The sequence below is a fragment of the Pseudophryne corroboree genome, chromosome 4 (genome assembly GCF_028390025.1).
Source record: "Pseudophryne corroboree isolate aPseCor3 chromosome 4, aPseCor3.hap2, whole genome shotgun sequence".
Classification (NCBI taxonomy): Eukaryota; Metazoa; Chordata; class Amphibia; order Anura; family Myobatrachidae; genus Pseudophryne; species Pseudophryne corroboree.
Genome location: NC_086447.1, coordinates 314,930,253 through 314,951,082, shown reverse-complemented (window position 1 = coordinate 314,951,082; position 20,830 = coordinate 314,930,253). Strand labels below are relative to the sequence as shown.

Below are 20,830 nucleotides of genomic sequence, written 5' to 3'. Positions count from 1 at the left end.
TTAAGAAATCCTTAAGCACTGAACCGTGACAGATGACATTGACATTCACATTGACAATTGCCTATACCCACCCACCAGACCATGCACCCTATTGATATCACAGAGGAGTATTTCAACTCAAACAACAATGTGATATCAGTGCGCATAACCGTGCGATGGACCTAATGCAAAACAAGAAACAATGTCGAATGTCTCGTTTAGTCCATTGGGACTTAATGTCTTTAATTTGTGTATCCAATATGTTTCTCTTTTCCCAAGGAGTTTAATAAATCACGTCCTCTCTCATCAAGTACTACATGTTCAATGGGTTTAAATGAAAATCTACTCAGATTTCCACCTCCACATTCTACAAAGTGTCTAGAGACACTATGATTAATTAATTTATTAATGATACTTCTGGCATTCTCAAGAATTCTAATTTTTAATGGACGCTTGTCTTGCCAACATATCTCGTCCCACAGTCACACTCCAAAAGATATATGACATGTGTAGTCAGACAGTTGGCAAAACCCTTAATATTCCATGATTCGGTTTTATCTCTACTATAGATTTTCTTTCTATCCTTATTCATATATTTACATATTTTACAATGACTACATGGAGCGCATCTATTTATATTTTTTAGCCAATTATTTTCAGTCACATTCTTCAATTACTCAGAGCTAGAACAGATTTCAAAGTTCTTGCACGTTTGAAAATCACCTGTGGTTTTTTGGGGAGTATATTACTCAGTATTGGGTCTAGCATAAGTACATCCCAATGTTTATAAAGGACATCTTCAATTTGTTTGTTCCTTGTTTTGAAGTTAGTCACACATGGTACCATAACATTTTTGTTCACAGTATCCCTATCTCTATATTTCAGAAGGCTCTTTCTTTCTAGCATATCTGCTTTTCCCTTACATTTCTTGATTTCATCAGGCAGATAATTTTTCTCAATGAATCTATCAGCATATACTGCAGCTTGTTTTTCATACATCTCTCCATCCTCACAGTTTATTTTTTTAATCTTAAAAACTGTGAATACAGGATATATCTCAGCCACTAGAGATATAGAATGGCAGCTATCAAGATGTATATAGCTGTTACTATCAACTGTTTTTTTATGAGTATATGTATTAATCTTCATACCTGGCTGTCAATTACTTGTGTCTAAGACAAGATCCAGGAATTAAATTTTTTTATCCTGTTAACTGTAAATTTTAAATTATGGTTATTGATATTAATAGAGGTAATAAATTGTTCAAATTCCAACTCATTACCTCGCCAAATTATCAAGATATCGTCAATATAGCTATTGAAACGAACTATCTTTTTAGTAAATTAATTTTTAACAAAAATGACTTCTTCTTCCCACTGTCCTGAATAAAGATTTGCCAAACTCGGTGCATATTGTGTCCCCATAGCACATCCACACTGTTGTATATAAAAGTCTCCCTGGAACTTGAAAAAATTACTTTTTCAAATATATTTGACACATTCTAGCAGAAAAAAAATCTAATTTCAACCGTCATTGTATCATCTTGAGACAACAAATAATGCACTGCTTCCAGGCCTTTATTATGAGGTATGCTGGTGTACAGAGATTCAACAGCCACTGTACACCAGCTATACCCTTCTTGCCATACCATCTGATCTATAATCCTCGAAATCTGTGTGTAGAATCTTTCACAAATGAGCGAAGAGTCACGACATGTTTTTTAGAACATAATCTACATATTCAGATAATCTACATGTCGCTGAGTCAATTTCCACAATAATTGGGCAACCAGGGTTTTTTTTCAAGCCTTTCATGTATTTTAGGCATGTAGTAAAATATAGCCGTTTTAGGACATTCATTAAATACATAATCCATTTCTTGTCTACTTATACACTCCTTATCACAACCAGTCTGTAGCAACTCCTTGATCTCATTCAGGATTCTCCCACTAGGATCAGTATTTAATTTCTTATATGTTAATTCATCACTATAGAGATGGGAAGCTTCTTCCAAATAATCACTACTATTTAAAACTACAATTCCCACCTTTGTCTGCCATTTTTATTATGTCTATGATGCTCCTCCAGCTCTTTTATGGCCTTTCTCTCATCCTGCCCTAAATTGTCTCTCCTCCTTCTATCACTTTTACACAGCTCTTCAAAATCTTTAATAATTAGCCGTGAGAATGTCTCAACATTACTTCCTCGTGATTCTATAGGATAATAAGAGGAATATTTTTTTCAAACCTGTTTTATTAATCATTTGCTCTTTATCTGGTATTTTAGACATCTGATTTTCATTTTTAGTGTCCGTGACCTTATAAATTTATTCGCATCAATAAAAAGTTCAGAATTATTTGGTTCCGTATTTGGTGCATATGACAAACCTCTCGAGAGTAATTTTTGTTCACTTAATTTTAATTCATAACTAGATCAATTAAAAATACATGTACTCCTTTTTAATTCCCTCTCTGCGTTTTGGACCCTCTTGCCTCCTCTTTTTCCTCTTTTAGTTTTTCCTGATTTTTCCTTTTTGTCCCTGTTCTTGGGCTGTTCTGATTCATTTTTCCTATAGGATTTTGTCTTTCTTTCCAGCCTTGGCCCTGCTGAAAAGAATGTGTGTGTGCGTGCGTGCGTGCGTGCGTGCGTGCGTGTGTGTGTGATTTATTGATACTACCAAGACCACAGAGTGCCGAGTTTCATTATATATACATCTGTAGTGTAATAATTCAGTTCACTTAATGAGGAGAAAAGCAATTCAGACTTTTCTTAGGACAAATATTTCCACTGAGATATCTCTTAACGTGGAGCTGTGACTGTTTCTGAAAGCTGGTGCCACGTTTCGTTCATCCCTTGCACCGGCTTTCCTTTGCTCTGGCAGAGTCTGACAATGGTGACATATTGATCCATTTGGATTTCCTTGCCAAAACACGTGGCTAAAGAGTTTTCACTTCTGCAATGTGTCTTACATTGGCTGACCCTCAGCTGTCTCATGTGACATTCCTCTTCTCTGGCAGATTTCTTGACATTGCCGATTTGCTACTTAGATACAACTTAAATGTCTCACTTAGATAGTGGGCATCAGTTCTAAAAATAGCCTGCCATAAGAACACAGTCAGTCCATGTTTTCAATCTGTGATGTCTCTCGGAAAGCATCATTACATGCTTGTGAGTTTTTAATCGAGATAAAATCCTGCCATTATGGTTTAGGACGCATTCTTGTCACTGCTGGTTTTCAGAAATTTATAGAACAGGATATTCTATATACCAAAAAGAGAAGCTAGTGCTGACAAAATGTACACTCTTGTGTGACACGCACTATTTAGATGTCAAAATAAATATCATTTTCTTAATGCGCAATCCAAAATATATATGCAGGTACATCGATTATCCGGTACCTAATGGTCCAACACCGTCTTTTAATCGGAATACATCAGGTGCCGGGGGAAGTTAGGCTGTGGGAGGGGGTTAGGCTACAGTAGGGTTGAGTTAAGCTGTGGGGCGGAGTTGTGCTGACAAAGGTTTAGGTGATGCCGGGGGGAGTTAGGCTGCGGGAGGGCTGCATGGTAGAATTAGGCTGAGGGGGGGTCAGGATGCCGCCAATACCATTGTTAATCAGGCAAAACATGAAATCCGGCCCATGACGGATTATCTGTGTTTTACCTGTACTAAAATAAATCTACAAAGATCCCAATATACACACTTACAATGTTGTTGCTGTTTAAACTCAGGTAGTTACGTGATAGTAATCACAAAGAGCAATAATTATAGAAACTGAAACAGCGCAGTTGTGTTTAGAAGGTATGATAATTAATAAAAATTGTAAAAGAAGAATGGTGTAAATGTATATTTTTATATATGAGTTTACTAATAGTTAAAAACAGATATTACACGTACAAATAGGTATTAGCTAGTACATATTTAGTGCTGATATATAACTCTATCTGAGCTGAAATGTTTAGTTGTATAAAGAGTGGAGATCACTATAACTTTCTTGCAATTTATGAAAAATAGCGATGGGAAGGTTGAGATTACCATGTGCATAGAAATAAGATCCAAAAAGTGAACTCAGTATGTTCCAAGGGGTCTGAATTCCCTGCAGCTTGGTGCAGTCCTGTTGTGTGACCATTTGGAACACTCGGCACATACTGTACAGCAATAGCAGCGATGGATTCTGTATCCACATGGATTACTGATGGTATGTGTAGTTGAAAGCCGGGAATGGCTTGTACTGCAGCTCCAAGCAGTCCTGCTATATAACCGCTCTGTGTGGTTTACAAAAGTGTCTAGAGCCAATGAAAACCACTGTCCATAGAAGAACAGTATCCTTCCCAAGAATCTTGTTTGGATATGTAGTATTACTGCCCGGAATGGATCTCTTGCATATAGATGAATTCTACAATGAGTATTACCCAGCTGCTCAGGGAAAAGTCTGAGCAGCTGGGTAATACTCATTGTCTGGGTAATACCTCAGCTTTGTCAGAGGCATATGCTGAGCTGCTGAGTAATACTTATTGTGGAATTCATCTATATGCAGGAGATCCATTCTGAGCAGTTACCACTACACATGCACAATACACCAGAAAATGGCTGCAGCGCCATTTTCCCGGAGACCTGAGCACCACCTGCTGCTCAGAGTCGCTGCCACTGCCACGGGACTCCAGAGAGGTAAGTCTTGAAAAAATTGCAGGGTGTGTGGTGTTGGCCTTACTGGCCCCAGGGGCCCATGTTAACTGCGCACACTGCACCCATTATAGATATGCCATTGGCAGGAGAACTTATGGATGTAAATATGTGTGAATCCTACATTATCGATTCTAAATAAATGACTGCTAATAAACTGACATCATGTTGGCATGTAGTGACAGTTGGTATGTCAGAGATGCACATGAGGGTAAGGGGGTGGTGACAGAGAGAGACAGTAGGGGAGGGGGTGGAAACAAAGAGATACAAATAAATAATAGCCAGGCGAAGCTGGTCATTACAGCTAGTGCTTCCTTTATCTTCATTGTGTTACATTTACAAACACAGTGATGGCTGCTCCATCAGTCTGGCAGCACTTATCAGGAGCAAGGAAGGGAGTGGTCACATAACACAGAAAAGGGGGTGCGTTTTCCCCCCTGGTATCCCCCTGCACACTAAATAGTACTTGCAATAATATTTATAAACTATATGGTAATAGAAATTCAAAGATATTTGTTGCATATATTTGTAAATGCATGATAAGCTGCCGTGCCCCTTCACGGCTTCTATAATTGTCATCAGTCCCCACACTGCATGATAACAGTTCCCACTTAGGGCCATGTAATTTTCTATTGTAAGACCTCATAATAAAGGCCCATACAGAAATACATCCAAATTGTGGGCTAGCTTACCTAGGAGCCACCTGTGGGATCTCCAAGTAGCACTACAGGAACCAGCATGCCTTCCAAATGCTGATCCCATATAATGCCTATCACAACTGCAAACACAGTGATAGTTGCTGAATCAGTCTGACAGCACTTACCATGTGCATGAAAGGGAGGGGGTCACAGTAAACAGAAAGGGGTGCTTTTTTTCCCCTGGTATCCGCCTGCACACTAAATAATACTTACAACAATATTTGAAAACTAAATGGTAATAAAAATTCAGAGATATTTGTTGCATATATTTGCAAATAAATGGTAAGCTGTTGAGCCACTTCACGGCTTCTCTGATTATGTGTTCCATTTACCCCACATGTTCTTTCCTTATTTATCCCCTTGTAACCCCTTGTCTATTCCCTCTTTTGCCTCAGATTACTATATGATGATGATGATGATGACAATTATGACGATGAGGATGATGATGATGGGGACTATTATTATTATTATTATTATTATTATTAATATAATCTACATGAAATAATCTAAACAATATTTCTATTATACATATTCATTTGTGAACCTATTGTTAAATACATATTCCCTTTTCTTTTTTTTTCTTTTTTTTTTCTCCCAATACATATTTCCTTTTTCTTTTCTTTTCTTTTTTTTTACTCCCAAACACACATCTGTTCATATTAAGGTCCCTGACCAATTAGTGTTCTTGACGTATGACAAGCTACTTAGGAAGTGCTGGATTTCACAGACAGAATTAGTCAGGGCAGTGGATGAGTAACTCTTAAGTCAGGGTGCGATGGTGGGAGTGGGGGGTGGCTGTTTAATATTGAAAGAGTGGGTCTGACTGGCACATCCTGAGGTTTACTCCATTTTATTTTTTCTTTACTTATTCTTTAATATTGATTAGTTTGCGAGTCTCTTATTATATATTCATCACTCAGTGTAAACAACCTAGATGTAATTCAGAACTCATCGCAACAGAATTAATCATTTTCTTTTTGTATTAAAGCATCCCATAACATGCAGGACATACAGAACACTAGACGTGTTTCTTTTCAGGCACAGCTCAATTTTTATCTTCTGGTGTTTGCAGTCAGTGATTACTCTGAGCCTTGTTCATTATTTTATTTTAGTTATTTTTCTTTTCAATTTCCAGCTGGTGAATGAACAACAAGAGAGCAGGCCTCTTCTCAGCCCATCTATTGATGACTTTCTGTGCGAAACCAAATCAGAAGCAAAGGCCAGGCCAGTAACTTCAAATACAGCAGGTAATTGTATACTGTAATCAACACTTGTCTCCAGGATAGAGTCATCTATTTTGGCAGCCTTTACTCCTATCCATCTGAGAGAGGAAAAAAATGGCCTGTACAAAATTGGAATCATGAGGTTTAAAGAAAAATCTTTATGCTTGGCTGAATGACAGCAATTATGTTAGAATTGACAAAACATAGTGTTCCAATCTATTTTCTACAAGGAGTAAAGCAAACCTAGATGGTTTAGTCTCTTAGTTTTCTCTCTATTTCCAATTGGAGATTCAGAAATAAGGCAAGAGGTCCTTTTCCCCCTGGAATACAATAAGGTCATATATTCTGGAACCTGGGTAAAATAAATAATTTATCAAGCTTTTAGCAATTAGTACAGCTTAATTCCAAGTATAGACAAAGCATTGAAACTTGAGAGTTCAAATCCTATAAATTGTGAACAAAGCCAGAGGAATTCCATGTAATAACACATATTATACCTTTTCCCCACATCCCAAATGTCTTATATTGGACTGATATCTGAGCTATTTGTCCTGTTGGTGGAACCGGCTTGAGATGATGTGTGTTCTGTGACATGGCGCGTTACCCTGTTATAGTAACCATTAGAATATGGCACTGTGGTCATAATGGAATGCAGAAAATCACAAGCAATACCCAGGTGGTCTTTGGCATTTAAACTCAATTGATCATGTCTAAAGTGTATACATTGAGCTGCTGTCACAAGATTGGCATGATCTCATTTTTAGATCATATATCTCCCCAAATTAAGTGGAAATAATGATGATCATTGGTATGTTTAAAGAAACACCTTTTTTAGTTTTTTGGAAAAGAAACCCAGTTTATGCTTGTATTCACATAGAGTAATATCATTTCTCTGCTATTCATTAATCAGATTTACAGTGTTCATTACAATTGATAATCAGTGTTTGCCCATTTTTAAAGGTAATGCGGTCTGTATCCTAAGTTCAGATTAACCCAAGAACCCTTCTCTAAGTCATAGTTAATGTACCTGCCTCCGATACACTACTCCTAACAAGGAAAAGGATACAAATATTCCTATACAGGTTTTATTGCATTTAGATTCAGCCACAGTAATAACCAAACCATTAGTTATAAAAGGCCTGGCTGTCTTTGATGTAATGTTAGCCCCTGTCCCCACACTTCCTGTGTTAACACCTTCAGTTGGTTCTCAAATTATTTCCTCCCTAGTTTTCCTTGTCACTACTGGTCTTGACTGTTCCTTTTCATCAGTATTTCCTCTTAATAATCTATGGAAGAACAGCAATTATCTACTTCATCCCACTGATCCATGGTCACCAAGGTTATTACTTATACAGAGGGACCGCTTTCATTTCTATGGCTTTTTTATAATAACTTCCTGGTATAATTAGCAAATTTAGTTTACAGTTTATCTTGATGCTGTGGACTGATACAAATGCACTCTTTAAAAAGAAGAATTTCATGGAGCATCTGTAAAGGATGCAACTTTCTACTCCACTTGAGGCAATTTGTTTAAATTTAAACTAGCCAATTGATGAGGTGCAACATAGACTTTTAAAGGTTATTCACATTTTTACAGTTATTAAACCATTGAGAGACAGAGTCCGAATTGAATCCACCTAGGGACATTATTTGTCTGTCTGTGACTTTTTAATTTCCCCATTTAAACATTGTCTTAAACATTATCAACTGTTATTCAATCAATTTGTAACGAAACTGCTACTAAAATAATATAATAACTCTCATCAATACACGTTATAATTCATATTTATTCTTTTTGAAGCATGTACGCCCAAAGACAAACAGTGGCTCCTTTTATGGAATCCTACTCATTGGTTACAGATTAATAATATGGTTATATGAAAGTGGTAACTAACCCCAAGAATGGATTGCCCTTTTATAGTCTTATATAAAGTAAACACAATTTTATTTTTTTTCATTCTGTAATGTCCATCTGGAGATTTATTGTATAGGCACTTCAATAATAGATCCACTGGAATTTTCTGAGGGTTTTAGCTAAAATAACCAAAAGCACATATACAGCACAAAGATACAGAAGTATAAGTGTAACTTGCAGACAGCTGCTTTGATCTATTTTGAACTCCTTAGTGCAAGATATTGACCAATAGCTTCTGTTGTGCATGGTTTGGAATGTATCCAATTAGAGCAATCATTATGGATATGATAAATGTAAAGGGCTCCTCTTCGCTGATGATTCTCAGGGAAAAGTATCAAAAACCCTACTTTAGTCGTGTATATTCATTGAATCACAATTTAAAAAATAAGTTATAGCACACAGAGGCAGATGTACTTAGCCTTGGAGAGTATTAAGGTTGGGAAAGATAAAGTAGCAACAGATCAGATCCTAGCCTGTAACATGGCAGTTAGGAGCTGATTGGCTGATATACTTTATCCACTTTATCACCCTCCAGTCCAAGGCTCAGTACAGCTCCCCGCAATGAGATGTGCTATTTTACCATTACACTTCAGATACTGATTTAAATATTTTCACAAACCAAGCTTATAAAATGATTTGTTGGTTTATAAACTGTACATCAATTCCCAAAGAAAAATGTGGAGTAAAGGTGAAGGATTTTGAGGAATGGAGAGTGGATATAATTACATCCATCAACACAAGAACACCATGATACAAATATTTTATTGTCTTATGTGCCTAAGACACAGAAGTACTCGGTCTACCCCATCTGTGTCACCCCTGTCTGTCTGCCCTCTTCCCTCGTGTAATTATCCTTTTCTTACTTTATTAATACTCAACTGCCCAAATCCTGTAGTTCTCTCGCCCACCTTGATACTTATCTCAGTGTCGTCTACTGGTGTAGTTATGCTTAGTTACCCTGTACTTGTCCGATATTGGGGATCATTCTGCAATGCGCACGCACGTCGTACGGGCACAGTGAACTATGGGGCTGATGTATTAACCTGGAGAAGGAATAAGGAAGTGATAAACAAGTGATGTGTGCAAGGTGATAGACACCAGCCAATCAGCTCCAATATGTAAATTAACAGTTAGGAGGTGATTGGCTGGTGTGTTTATCACCTTGCACATATCACTGTTTTATCACTTCCTTATGCCTTCTCCAGGTTAATACATCTGCCCCTATGTAGTTTTGCACAGGGTCTAGCGAAGCATTTCAGTCGCACTGGTGGCTGCAGAGTGATTGACATGAAGTGGGCGTTTCTGGGTGGCAACTGACCGTTTTCAGGGAGTGTTCGGAAAAACGCAGGCATGCCAGGAAAAATGCAGGCGTGGCTGGGCGAACGCTGGGCGGGTTTGTGACATCAAAACAGGAACTGAACAGTCTGAAGTGATCGCAAGCGCTAAGTAGCTACTCTGAAACTGCACAGAAAAACTTTGTAGCCACTCTGCGATCCTTTTGTTCGCACTTCTGCTAAGCTAAAATACACTCCCAGTGGGAGGCGGCATAGCGTTTGCATGGCTACTAAAAACTGCTAGCGAGCGATCAACTCGGAATGACCCCCATTGTCTTCAACTGTGAGTCACTGTTTTCCTGTTTTGATTATGTGCGTATGTACTCTGTGATTGGGCGCTGCGGAACCCTTGTGGCGCCATATAAATAAAATAATTTTAATAATAAGAATAATAAGAATAATAAAGTATTTGGCAATCGGTTTGAGCTTCCTAGATCATGGTTTTATAATGAAATTATCATATATTGCACTGACTACTTTCTTTTTTATAAATCTCAATCCTAATGAATTAGGATTTGATTACAGGGTTAGGATATTAAGCATTACACACATTGTATTTGTATTGTAGGATGTGGTTTACACAGCCTCATGTAAAATAGCCCAGTAATCTCTGTATTATATTGTGCAAAGTGTGATTTGGTTCCTGAGGGATTTGGTAACTAGAGATACTTTGTACTGATATGTTAAAATAAGCTCAGATTTGCTAACACAGATGAAAGTGCACTTGTTTAGCTTACATGAATTAATGATAACTGGGCCATGTAATCACACAATTATTTTAATGGAATTTACTATACCGTGACGCGTTAAATGACCAGGACCAGCTGTTTTCAGAGTCTGCAAGAGTGTGTTCTGCTTTTGTATGCCATGGGATGCCAAGATCGGTTCAGACTCCAGATGGATATGGAGCACTTAACTGTAGATCTGCATCAACACACAACCTGCTTGGAAAGCACAGTGTAAAGATTTCCATATTCACAAACTAGTTTGACCAGATCTGGAATCCCCACTGTTCTCTCCCCCCCCCCCCCCCCCCAAAAAAAAAAAAACCTACATGTCTATTTAGGTTATTACAATGTAATCCAGTGTTGTACATTACTCATTAATTTGACTATCGTCTAAAGATTAGTCTGTTTGCTCTGTTTAGACTTCATCTCAAAGGGAAGAGAGATCCTGTATGCATACAGTAAATTATAGGTATTAATATGAATATAACAGAATACATTACGTAGATACATATATTGTTAGGTCCACTGTATCAAGTCATATAGTAAATAGTAAGCTAAAAGGGCAAAAGGAATTTAGATTATGAAGCACACATATTTGCACCATAAATATGCACTGGGTGATTTAGAGCTGAAAACAAATCGGCCGCAGATATGGCGGTATCTTGCAATCGGAAATAAAGGCGGATCTCCTCCTGTTTTCCGATTTCACTGCGCTATGCGGCTTCACCTTTCCATCCATTGGAAAGTGCACATTCCAAAATGCCCTATACTCAGAGATACTCTGAGTAGCCCTCAATTCCATCTACATTCTAATGGGACACCCTCGGAACACTTATTACTGTATGTGCGTGGGCTCAGTTGTCACTTAGCTGCAGTTAGAAAAAGTGCAGTATGCGTGCATAGTGTGTTAAATGCATCTGCATGAAAATAAGTGGACAGCTCATACTGGAGATGCCAGTAATCATCATCAACTTGAAATTGAAGATTGCTGCTTAATAAATATATAAACAACAATATAGAAACATTTGTTTTAAAAGTGTGTCCTCCCCACAAAAGGTGAGCTGCTGTGTGCTGGCTCCAGGAGCTCACGCTTTCGGGTTCTGCAGCGTTGTGCATTTGATGTCACGTGAAGGGAGAGGGGAGCCAGGAATCGGATGTCACTGGTGCCAGCACCCGGCAGGCTGTAAGCTATTAGATAGCTGCTGCCTTCCGACTTCAGCAAGTGGGCTCACCCAAAAAAGAAGTGTATGGCCACCTTAATCAGTCTGAGGCTGCTATTAGGATTTAAAGATTAATCAAGTATACAGTAATTAAAAAAAAGTCAATAATAACACAATAACATAAATTATAAAAGTTTAAAAACAGTGATCTAGTTGCTTAATGTTTATAGCTCTTTTCGCAGAGTTTATTTTGCGGTATCCGAGATGATCTCTTTATGATGGGTTCCTTCAGTTGCTGGGTGGTCGGCTGGTACTAAAGGGGTAATTCATACCTGATCACTCACTAGCGTTTTTTGCAGCGCTGCGATCAGGTCAGAACTGCTGTGTGAGACTTTATATACAGAGCGCTTGTAAAATGTTACAGCGTGCATTTGAGCACAATGGAGGCCACTTGCTGGCCGTCTGAAAGAATGGGCGTCTATCGGAGCTATTCAATTTTTGTTCCGAATAGACACCCATTACTGGTTAATGAGCCTGTCAGCTTCGGGTTTAGCTGACAAGCTCCTTAACCAATAATGGACGTCTGATCAGAACAACAATTGAATAGCTCCGATAGACGCCCATTGCTAAAGATGCTCAGCAGGGGATGCAAAAACAATTGAATTGGCATTATTAACAAAAATAAATAAAAGTTTAAAAACAGTGAGCATGTTTCTTAATGTGTATAGCTCTTTTTGCAGAGTGTATTTTGCGATATCCGGAATAATCTCTTTATGCTGGGTTCCTTCAGTGCTACTACTGCAAGTAGTAAGGCAAGTTAGCTTAGGGGGTAATTCAGACCTGATCGCTCGCTAGCTGTTTTTTGCAGCCCTGCGATCAGATAGTTGCCGCCTACAGGGGAGTGTATTTTAGCTATGCAAGTGTGCAAACGCATGTGTAGCCGAGCGGTACAAAAAACTTTGTGCAGTTTCTGAGTTGCCCAGGACATACTCAGCCGCTGCGATCACTTCAGCCTGTCCGGGGCCGGAATTGACGCCTGCGTTTTTCCAACCACTCCCTGAAAACGGTCAGTTGCCACCCACAAATGCCTTCTTCCATTCAATCTCCTTGCAATCGGCTGTGCGAATGGATTCTTCGTAAAACCCATCGCACAGCAACGATCCACTTTGTACGCAGTTCTGACCTGATCGCAGCGATGAGGTCTGAATTACCCCCGTTGTCTTGAATAAAGCTGCATCTTTTTTTTCTTTTTTTTTAAATATGTTTATTAGGAAAGAGAAAAATACAAGTGTAACACACACGTTATACACAATATCGGTATAGTGACAGCAGCATCCATAACATTTTCAATCTAAGAATGTGTAGGAATGTACAACATTATATCCATATACAAGCAATCACGTACATTATTGAGGAAACGATGTTTAAATGAGATCACTATATTGTCAATCATATAGCTGGTGTCGGTCAACCCTTAGTGTCATCAACAATGCATTTATGCCAATTTAAGTGGATGTTCTTGAAAGCAACAAAGTTGTGATTAGAAGGGTGGTGATCCTCTTGTGAGTATCTCTGTGTTGTACCATGTAGTAAGTTTAACTATTTTTCGCATGCTATCACATATTGGTTGTGGTAGAGTTACTACATAGGGTAGCCATATTTCAAAGAACTTGGAAGAGTTGGATTCCGCTCTGAGAGAGCATTCAATCCAGTCCATTTGATATAGATGCGTCAGTCTAGGAAATAAAAGGGTTATGGGTATAGGGGTTTTGTGTATCCATTGAGATAGTATGGTCTTTTTTGAAGCTGCTGCTATCCTAGCTAATAACAATTTATTGCCTGTGGATAATGAATTATGATCAGAGTCATATTGATTCCAGAAAACCCAAAGTAGAGTTGGTGTGAGAGGTATATTTAAAATTGTTGTAATGTAGTTACAGACATCTTTCCAAAATAGTTGTATTATAGGACATGACCAAAGGCAATGAATGATGTCTGCATCAGGTGAGGAGCATTTGAAGCAGTTGGAGTTATCAGAGATGCCTGTGAGGTATCTGAGACGAGGAGTATAATACGCCCTGTGTAAAATTTTTAAATGCATTTCAGCATAGGAAGAGGATACTAAATATTTATTAAGCAACAAGTGCCATCGTATTATGGTCTGTAAAGGGATGCCTGGTAGAGTGGTCGACCATTTAGCCAGGCCTGTGGTTTGATCATCTAAGTCAATCTGGCGTCTGGTGTGTGCATAGATAATGGATGTAGGATAGTTAGACTGAGGGTTCAAGCGTATTTGAGTGTCCAAGGGAAAGTTATAATCTACTGGTCGTAGGCGTGTTATCAGTTGTGTTGCAAAGCTGCGGATTTGAAAGTATGCGAACAGTGGAATGTGTAAGTTCGGGAATTTAAGTTTTAATTGTGATAGGGTGAGTACTTCAGTACAAGTAACATTTAGGAATTGGTACACTAGTCGTAAACCTTGAGAGTACCAAGTCTTGATAATTACATCTGTGTCTCCGCCTTGAAAGTTTGGGTTATGTAGGAGTGGTTGGAATAGGGAGCAGGTGGTTGTTAGTCCTTTGCGCTTTCGAAGTTGTTGCCATGCTCTATACGGAGCGAGCAGCAAGGGGTTCGAGTGGATGTATGTCAGCGTGGAGGGTTCTGGAAAGTGTAATATAGTAGACAAAGTACCATGGGGTAGCATAAGTTGTTCCAGGGATGTATTAGTGTAGCTAGAGGAATCTCTTATCCAGTCCAGGGCATATCTGTAATTAGCGGCTAAAGAATAGTCTTCTGGGCACGGTAAATTCACACCACCCAGCGTAGTCTGTTGTTTCAATTTGAAAAGGGCTATACGTGGGCGCTTATTTGTCCAAATGAAGGCGTTAAGGGCCTTATTAATTGTTTTGACATCTGGTTTGGTCATAAGGAATGGGAGCATTTGGATCGGGTATAATAAACGGGGGAAGGAGATCATTTTATATAAGTGGCATCTACCTATGTAAGAGATTGGTAAGTTTTGCCAGCGTGTAATGTCTTCAATCATTTTGTTAATGGCGCGGGAAAAGTTCAGTGGATATAGTTCGGCTAGGGTGGGTGAAAAGCGCAAGCCCAAGTGTGTTATAAAACCAGTCGCCCATTTAAAGGGGAATCTAGAGCCCCAATTTTGTGTGGCCTTGGGTCCAAGAGCTAGAGCTTCTGTTTTATCAAAATTGATTAAAAAGCCCGAGATCAAGTGAAAATCATGGAGCATGGTCAGTAAAGAAGGAAACGCCCTTATGGGGTCACTAAAATACAATAATAGGTCATCCGCAAAGGCCGAAACCTTCACTGGTTGTGTACCAATTTTTATTCCTTCCCATGCCACATTGTGCATACAGGTGCGTATCAGTGGGTCTAGAGCTAGGTTAAAAAGTAAGGGAGATAGGGGGCATCCTTGGCGCGTGCCTCTATATAAAGAAAAGGCTGGTGTGTTCAATCCATTAATGGTTAGGTGGGCTTGTGGATTAGAGTAAAGCATACTGAAGACTTTAGTGAATTCTCTCACGAATTGTTGAGTGTGGAAAATTCTAAGTAGGTGTGCCCATGACACACGGTCAAACGCTTTATCGGCGTCACAGCTGACCACAATTGCTTTGGATGTTGTGGAGTCCTTTACACTATGTATTGCTGCTATCAGGGTTCGTACATTATGTACTGATGTTCTAGTTTTAACAAACCCCGTTTGAGCTGGATGTAGTATACGCATTAATATCGGTTGGAGACGAGTGGCCAGTAATTTGGTGAATAGTTTTAGGTCTTGGTTGAGAAGGGATATAGGCCTATAGGATTGGACATATGAAGGGTCTTTACCCGGCTTAGGGAATACTACTATTCTAGCTTCAGTGAATCTCGGGGGTGGAGGGGATCCGTTCAACAGTGCATTATACAATGTCAATAAGTATGGTGTTATGTGGGGAGCTAGCATTTTATAATATACTGCTCCAAACCCATCCGGGCCTGGTGATTTCCCATTATGAAGTGATTTAATCAAGAACAGTAGCTCTGTGTCTGTTACAGGGCATGTCAGTGATTCTCGTTCTTCCTCCGTTAGTGTAGGTAAGTCAGCTTTTTTCAGAAACTTCATACCCTCCGTGGGGCTGTCCAAAGGTGCCGCGTATAGATTTGTATAGTATTGTAGGAAGGTTTTTGACATAATTTGTGTGTCCATAGTTGAGGAAGTTGGGTCGGTGTGTAAACTAGTTATACGGGAAGGGGCAGTAGATGATCTCACTAAATTGGCTAATAGTTTACCCGACTTATTACCCCCCCCGGAAGAGTTTGTTTCTCTGTATATCATAAGAGAAACTGGCTCTCTTGGTGCAAAGCGCGTCATACAGATGTTTCGCATCAGTGTAACTTTGTCTGTTTTCTGGGGAATCATTTAATGTCATTGTATTATATGCTGCAGTTAAAGCCTTGCTCAGGTCACACAGCTGGTTATTCAATTGTTTGCGCTTTCTGGAAACGTATTCTAATATTTGTCCACGGACTACTGGTTTGGAAGCCGACCAAAATAAATTAATGTCATTCTCATGAATCTTATTATCCTCCGTGTAATTAATGAAGGCTCTGGTAAGAAATTGGCTAAAATCCTCGGAAGTTTCCAGATAATCGGGGAAACGCCAATTATAAGATCTAGGCAGGGGGGTATCTAGTGTGAACAGAAAAGGGGTATGGCACTGCGCTAACAGAATGATATTCTTACTTTACTATATATGCTGCTCAGGAAAGGGATGCGGAATCACTACCTAATGCCGCTATTCAAGGTTGGAGTACAAATGGATTTTTTTCCCAGCGCAAGATTAGTAAAGATAGGGGACACGTAGATAATAAAAATAATTTCTTTATTCTAAAACAAATTTCATAAATATGAATATTTTGTAATCATATAGATATAAAAATTCCTTCAGGGTTGTATATAAAGGTATATGGTAAAAAGAAAGGTTATGTAGTTGGAACAGTATGTTCAAAATGAGAATTAATTGTTATGAATATCTTATAAAGGAAATCCTCTATATTTCGCTATGGTAGAGTACTATACAGCAAGAAATAGAATATGCGGTATAAAAATGGATGTTAAAACACCTATTACCGGTAAACAAACAGACAAACTACATAAAACACCTAAAACATAAATGTAGCTGAATGCCCACACGTTCAGCAATCTATTCTAAAAAGGACTGTGTGTATAGATTGTTAATTATATCATCTGGATATCAGCTACATTTATGTATAGTACTCTACCATAGCGAAATATAGAGGATTTCCTTTATAAGATATTCATAACAATTAATTCTCATTTTGAACATACTGTTCCAACTACATAACCTTTCTTTTTACCATATACCTTTATATACAACCCTGAAGGAATTTTTATATCTATATGATTACAAAATATTCATATTTATGAAATTTGTTTTAGAATAAAGAAATTATTTTTATTATCTACGTGTCCCCTATCTTTACTAATCTTGCGCTGGGAAAAAAATCCATGGGTATCTAGTGTGATTGACAACCAAATCGGGGCATGATCCGAGAGTGAGATCGGTTCAATTTTAGTATCCACTATATGATGTAAAAGAGAGTCAGTGATTAGCCAATAGTCTATTCTAGAAGAGGAATGGTGTGGGTGGGAGTAGAATGTGTATTCCCGAGTGTCAGGGTAGCGAATTCTCCAGGGGTCGGACAGTCGTAAGGAAGAGGTGAGTAATGTGAGTGAGGGTGGTGTGCTTATCGCAGGTGTTCCGGATATAGATGTTTTATCTAGACCAGCTGACTGTACACAGTTGAAATCTCCTCCCATAATAATTTCTCCCTCTGCCCAACCTTGCAAATTTTCGTAGATATCGGAAAAAAAAGATGCGTTAAGGCCATTAGGGGCATATATATTGGCTACCGTGTAGAGCGTATTTAGTATTTTTATTTTCAAGAACAAGAATCTTCCCTCTTGGTCGACCAGACTATCTAAGATAGTGGCAGGGAGTGATCTATTGAGGATAGTTAGTACTCCTCTACGTTTAGATGTATAGGAAGCTGTTCTATACTCTCCCACCCAAACATCCCGCAGTACATTAGGATCTGTTTTTCGCCAATGAGTTTCCTGCAATAATACTATATCAGGCTTCAATCGTTTCAAATAGGTAAGGACCTTTTTCCGTTTGATGGGAGTATTAAGCCCATCTACATTCCAAGATACTAACCGAAATCGTGATTGCACTATTGTGGGAGGGTCCTGGGCCGACAGCATTTAGCTGATACCAACCCTAGGCCAACCACGGGGAATATTATACCATAGCTGTCGATCCCAGTCTGTCCCAGCGAGCAGACCGATATGGATCATTAGTGATAGATGATAAGTGGAAATCAACGTATACATTCCTATCACTATACATATACCATGTGTGTGTACAGTATCAACATTATGAACCAAGTTACAAAACCATTTTAACTTTTTGTGAACCCATGTGGGCGCCCTATTAAACAATGGCAATCTCCAAGTGGAGAGCAGTAAAACATTTGAGGAGGGTGTCCTCCAACCTAGTAGCCAAGGGCACCATATTTCAGAATAATATGGCAAAAGATGAGAATAGAGGGTGAGGGGAAAGGAAGAAAACAAACAAAAGATTATCAGAGATAATTCTAGGGGGGAAAAGATGCACGAAAAGAAAAATAGAAGATACATTCTATTCAGCTTATCAAACAAGAAGGTGTTACTGGACTTAAACATGAATGGGTCAAGCATTGGAGACGATCAACCCACTTAGGAAGAATATGTGAAGTCAGTCAGCATCATCTGTACCCGATAGAAGAGCTGCATCTAAAGAGTTCACGAAATTTCTGGCCTCTTGTGCAGTTTCAAAAAAATGGATTTTTCCACCATAGGTGATTCTCAGCTTGGCCGGATACAGCAACTCAAATCTGTGGCCCATCTCGAAGAGACGTTTGCAAATAGGTGAGAATTCTCGTCTTCTTGCTGCAACTAAATATGAAAAGTCTTGAAACAATAGAAGTCTGGAGTCTTGGTACCTGAGATCAGTGTACTTCCTATAAGCCTCCAGCAATCGGACTTTATCAGCATAGTTGAGAATTCTCATGATGACCGGCCTGGGTCTATCTCTGCCGGACTGGCGATCAGGACCGATCCGATGAACACGTTCCACTAGAATGGAACCCGTGGCAGAGACGCATCCCAGCTCTCTGGGTAACCATTGGGAGACCAGAGTCATGAGTTCGGAGAATTTCACCGCTTCTGGCAAACCCACTAGACGTACATTGTTTCTTCTATTCCGATTTTCAAAATCTTCTAATTTGTCTTGTAAAGACACCATCAGCTTGTCGTGTTCTATCTGGGTTGTTTTAGCTGCTGACAAATCGTCCTCTAGATCCGAAATTCGCTGCTCTGCCTCGGAGATACGTTGATCATGGGCTGTGAGTTGTGCAAGTGCTGAATCTAAAGAGGTTTTCAGGGGTGCTAGTTTTTGATCTAGCAAGGATGAGAGTATATTTGTAATTTCAGTCGTGTTGAAGGATTTGGAGTGATCCATAATTGGTGCGGATTGCCCCCGAGGACTAGACCCTTGACTATATGTCGGGGAGACAGGGGCACTGTTAGCGGGATTCTCACGATTTTTGCCTTTACCCGACTGGGTACCCCTTGGGTTACGTAATGACTTAGACATGAATTTGTCCATAGCAATAATAGACTCACTCAAATACGCACTTCTAGCCCTCAAGCTGTAGGGGGTGCTTCTTCTCAGTGTTCCTCTCCTTCTTCTCTCCTTTCCTCTTCTCTCCCCTCTTTCCCCCTTCCCTTTGATATATGTGGGTATAGGGATGTGTAATATCTGGGGGGGGGGGTCGGATGAGGGAGGGTGTGTGTGGTTGCTGGTGCACTAGTATCTAGCTGATCAGCACACAAGGTCCCAATATAGAAGGCCCTCCAGTGGGTGATTTTTAGGCCTATGCTGAGGCTATAGGTGCTGTTGTCCAGTGTACCCCTTGACTATTATAAGGGAGGCACTATAGTCGTCTCACCCCGCTGGGACCCCCCAGATTGCAGATCTGCTTGTGTACTTACAGGGCCCAGCAGGAGAGACGTGGCAGAGATGGGTCAGAAGGGAGCTGTGGATGAGTGTCCAGTGCAGCCGTCGGCCGTCCCGCGGCCCCGTCCCACGCCAGGAGGTCCAGCTTCCCCAGGCAGTGCAGGCAACCAGCGGGTGTCGAGGTGGGTTCCCAGCCGCGGCCAGCGGCAGCGCGGGTAGAGACGAAGCAGCAGGGAGCTGTGCCTGTGTGATCCTGTGCAGCCGCCGGGCGTCCCGCGGTCTCGCCTCGCGTCAGGAGGCCCAGCGTCAGGTCAGTAGCGGGTGTCGAGGCGGGTCCCCCAGCCGCGGTCAGTGGCAACGCAGGTGCCCGATGTCTCTGTGTCTCTCTCGGCCCGGTCCGGGAGTCCCCGAAGCCACCCCCGGTGCAGGGCATAAATCGAGGCCCCGGCTTTTGTTCTTCTCGTAGACCGCAATCCGCGGGAGCAGTTAGAACTGCTCCCCGACTCCGCGGCTCGAGTAGGGGTGTTATAATGGTAGTGAGAGAGACAGGGGGGCTGATAAGGGTCGTTGTAAGGCCCAGAGGTGGGCTATTTAATCTTATAAAAGCCCCATTTTGCAGGAGCTCCTGTGATGTGCATCTATCTCCCTCAGTAGCTAGGCCACGCCCCCCAAAGCTGCATCTTTTATTTGGAAGACTAGTGAGTGCTCCTAACTTTCATGGCTACCTTTGGAGTGGTGTCTACACTAGAGTCACTCAGAACAGGATAGGATATCTTTGGAAACTGAAAGATATATATATATATATATATATATATTAGAGATGAGCGGGTTCAGTTCCTCGGGATCCGAACCCCCCCGAACTTCACATATTTTACACGGTTCAGAGGCAGCCTTGGATCCTCCCGCCTTACTCGGTAAACCAGAACGCGCCCGAACGTCGTCATCCCGCTGTCGGATTCTCGCGAGATTCGTATTCTATATAAGGAGCTGCGCATCGCCGCCATTTTCACTCGTGCTTTGGAGATTG

At 40.1% G+C, this 20,830-nt stretch overlaps 1 protein-coding gene across 3 annotated transcripts in view; it reads left to right on the top strand.

Annotated features, from left to right (window-relative positions):
- The window catches only part of PEX5L (peroxisomal biogenesis factor 5 like), a 519,042-nt gene that overhangs the window by 308,746 nt on the left and 189,466 nt on the right, over positions 1–20,830 (top strand). For all 3 annotated transcript variants that reach the window (XM_063916322.1, XM_063916320.1, XM_063916321.1), the window contains one exon: positions 6,495–6,606. In XM_063916322.1, the coding sequence (XP_063772392.1) occupies positions 6,495–6,606 (112 nt within the window). The remainder of the gene's footprint in view (positions 1–6,494; positions 6,607–20,830) is intronic.